Source organism: Lonchura striata, chromosome 5 (genome assembly GCF_046129695.1).
Source record: "Lonchura striata isolate bLonStr1 chromosome 5, bLonStr1.mat, whole genome shotgun sequence".
NCBI classification, from domain to species: domain Eukaryota; kingdom Metazoa; phylum Chordata; class Aves; order Passeriformes; family Estrildidae; genus Lonchura; species Lonchura striata.
Window position 1 is genome coordinate 65124559 of NC_134607.1, and position 3198 is coordinate 65127756.

The 3198-nt window shown below is 56.1% G+C and overlaps 1 protein-coding gene across 1 annotated transcript; it reads left to right on the top strand.

Annotated features, from left to right (window-relative positions):
• The first annotated feature begins 471 nt into the window (after positions 1-471).
• On the top strand, positions 472-2871 carry LOC116184390 (uncharacterized). Its single transcript, XM_031506615.2, has one exon. It carries the CDS (start codon positions 472-474, stop codon positions 2869-2871), a length of 2400 nt encoding a protein of 799 aa, XP_031362475.2.
• The last annotated feature ends 327 nt before the right edge of the window (positions 2872-3198 follow it).

Consider the following 3198-nt stretch of genomic DNA (forward strand, 5'->3'; position numbering starts at 1 on the left):
CGTGCCCGGGGCCATGATGAGTTCCATGACCGGGGCCATGGTGAGTTCCGTGCCCGGGGCCATGATGAGTTCCATGACCGGGCTGGGACGGCGGGCGGGGCTGGCCTGTGATGCGCTCTGGGCTCTGTGACAGCACAGGGGCCGTGTCACAATGGGGGCAACTATAAAAGGCCCCAGGCCGGTGCCGCTGTCCCAGTAGAGCCTCGGCAAGCGGTGAGTACACAGCAGAGGGGAGAGGGGGCTGGAGGAGGGCTGGGACAGGAGCGCCGGTCCCCAGGGCTGCCCCGTCTCCAGGGCCCAGCGCCCGGCGGGAGGGCCTTGCCGAGGCCGCGGTGCGCGCGGGGGCAGCGGTGCAGCCTTGCCCGCTGCCGGGGGCCCTTTCCTTCCTGCCACCACATCCCTGCCGCTCCTGCCCCTCACTGTCTCCATTCCGGCTCCACTGAACCCCTCCTGTGTGTCCTCCTGCAGACCATGGCTTTACTGTCACTGCTGTTCGTGCTTGTGCAAAGCCTGATCCAGTACCCCCAGCCAGCTGGGGATGGGCTGGATGAGGCCACGCACCAGAGAATGCGGGAGCGTCAGGAGCTGCTGGAGCGTGAGATGGCCCGGCTGATGCAGGAGCTGGAGCAGGGGCCCCTGCAGCAGCAGGACGAGGGCTGGGGAGCCATGCTCTTTGGTGCCCTGCAGCAGTGGCCATTCTGGGTTCTTGCTGGCATCCTGCTCCTCTTGGGCCTGTGGTTGGGCTGCAGGAGAAGGAGCTGTGAGGCCAGCAGCAGCAGCAAGGACCAGAGCTCCCGCAAGACCTTGGGAGATGAGAGAATAACGGAACAGGAAGAAGACACCGCTGATCCAGAGGAAGGTGGAGAAGACAGTGGTATGACTCTGGAGGCAGACGACAGCGGCACTGAACATGACAGAGAAGGCAGTCCTGTGGCTGCGGATGATGGAGATAAGGATGATGCCATTGAAGACAATTCTGATGTGAAGATGAAGGAAGACGGCGATGTCGGCAATGGCTCTGACTTAAAGAAAGAAGGACAGAGTGATGGGGATGTGCCAGGAGACACTACCACTGAAGGAAATGAAGAGGAGCCTGGCAATGTTGCTGGAAATAAAGAAGATCTAGATCAGGCAAATGAAGGAGAAAACAAGGATGTGCAGGTGGACCAAGACAAGGACACTGGAAAGGAAGAAGGAGAAGGAAATGAAGAAAAAAACAATAGTGCGACTAGGAAGGCAGGCAACAACACTGATGTAAATGAAGGTGAAGATAATGTAGATGGAAAGGAAGAATACATGGATGTGAAGGTGCAGGAAAGCAGAGGTGCCAATGACCAGAGAGGCAAGGACTGGACTGGGCAGGAAGATAGCAATGAATGTGGGAATGAAATTGCCCATAGTGGTTTTCCTGCACCTGAGGAAGCAAATAAGGAAGTTATAGAAGATGGCTATGATAGAAACAAGGATGAAGAACACGCTGATGTGAAAGTGGAGGGAAACAAGAATAAGGATAGACAAGGAGAGGAACCAGGAAATGTGGCTGCCAGTGCAAAAGGTGGCAGTGATGGTTACAGGGAAGAAGGTGCCAGTGGTGGAACTGAAGAGAGAGAAGATACCCAAGATGCAGGGAATGAGCAGGACATCCTTTTAGTGGATAGTATAGAGTGGCCTGTGGAGGACCTGGAGAGAGGCTGCTCAGTGACAGCTGAGCTGATGGAGAGCTTCACGCGTGTCTTTGTGGACAGCGTGAGCGATAGCTTCGATCCGGTGCCTCAAGAAGCCATCGGGGTGGGCAGCGCCTTTGAGGGCTGGAGTCCCCGTGAGTGGGATGGGGTGTACCGTGTGCTGGTCCCACTGAATCCCCCACCAGGGCACGCCTTCCACCTAGAGCCAAGCAGTGAAGGGCAGACGGCAGCAAGGACCTTCAGCATCCGTGTGGAGCTGGTGTGCACGTGCGAGAGGGAGCAGCTGGGCGAGAAGCTGTTGTGCCTCCTGCACCACTCGCAGGAGGAGCTGCGGCGGAAGCAGCAGCGCAGCCTCCTGGAGACACTGTGCACCGGCTCCTACCTGGATGTGGAGAAAACCTCCCGCTGGTTCTTCCAGATGGTGAGATGCTCGTGGCTGCATGTGCCTCAGTCATACTCATGGCACTTGGTGTTTCAGCCCTGCAGCCGGTCCTGCCAATTCCAGCTGAGCAGAGGCAAGAGGACCCTGTCGGTGGAGATGCTTTTTGGGGTGCGCCAAGGGGACTCTGACATCTTTGTGGTCAACCAGCCTATAGAGGCCCAGAAAGGCAGCTCCAGTGACATTGTGAGCAGTCAGCCCGCCAAGGCCAACATCCTCGCAAGCACAGTGTGGCATGAGACATTCGCTGTGGCAGAGGCAAAATTCTTCCAGCGCATTGCCAGGCAGATCCCGTGTAAGAGGTTGCACCTGAAATACCTGCAGCTCTTCACCTGCATGCTGAGTGGCACAGGTTTTTCCACCTCTACCTGGAAGACTCTGGTCATGCATATATTAAACATCTCACCACCGGTCTACTGGCACAGGAAGGAATTTCCACTGCGGCTGTGTGACATCATGTCATTCCTGCAGTTCAGCCTGAAATGGAAACGCCTGGACCATTTTGTTCTAGGCAACGAGAAGCTTCCTGCGGAGATCAGCTTGCCGCCAGCAATGCGAAAGGTTGAGCCGCTCAACCTCTTTGAGTACCTGGCCCGAGATCCGGATGCCCACAGAAAGGCGGTGGAGGCTTTTGATCAGCTGCACTTTCACCTCTGGATGATGCTCTCCAACACTGAGAGGAGTAAAGTGCACGAAGCTCTGATGGAGAAGTTCGCAGCCGATTGCTGCGACCTCGACTCTTTGTGATTGCTGCATTTGTCCCTGGCACTCCTGACAGAGATGCTTGCCTGCTCCTGCGGAAGGAAGATGCTGCAGCACAGGGATTCGTTGTGCACACACTTCTCCGAGTGGCCTTGCCCTTCACCTTCCATTTACAGCGGTGCTGTTGCCTAAGTCTAGGAGGCAGAAACGGGCTCCACCTGCACATCCTTCCAGAAGAACAAGAGTGAAGCTGATGGAGGTTGCTTGGAATACCTCGAAGACAGCAACCTAGCCTATTAGGGACTTAATGTAGTTATTTAGTGAGTTGTAGTTTTAATTAGACTTGTTTCTTAGCGTTCGTGCCAGAGGCCC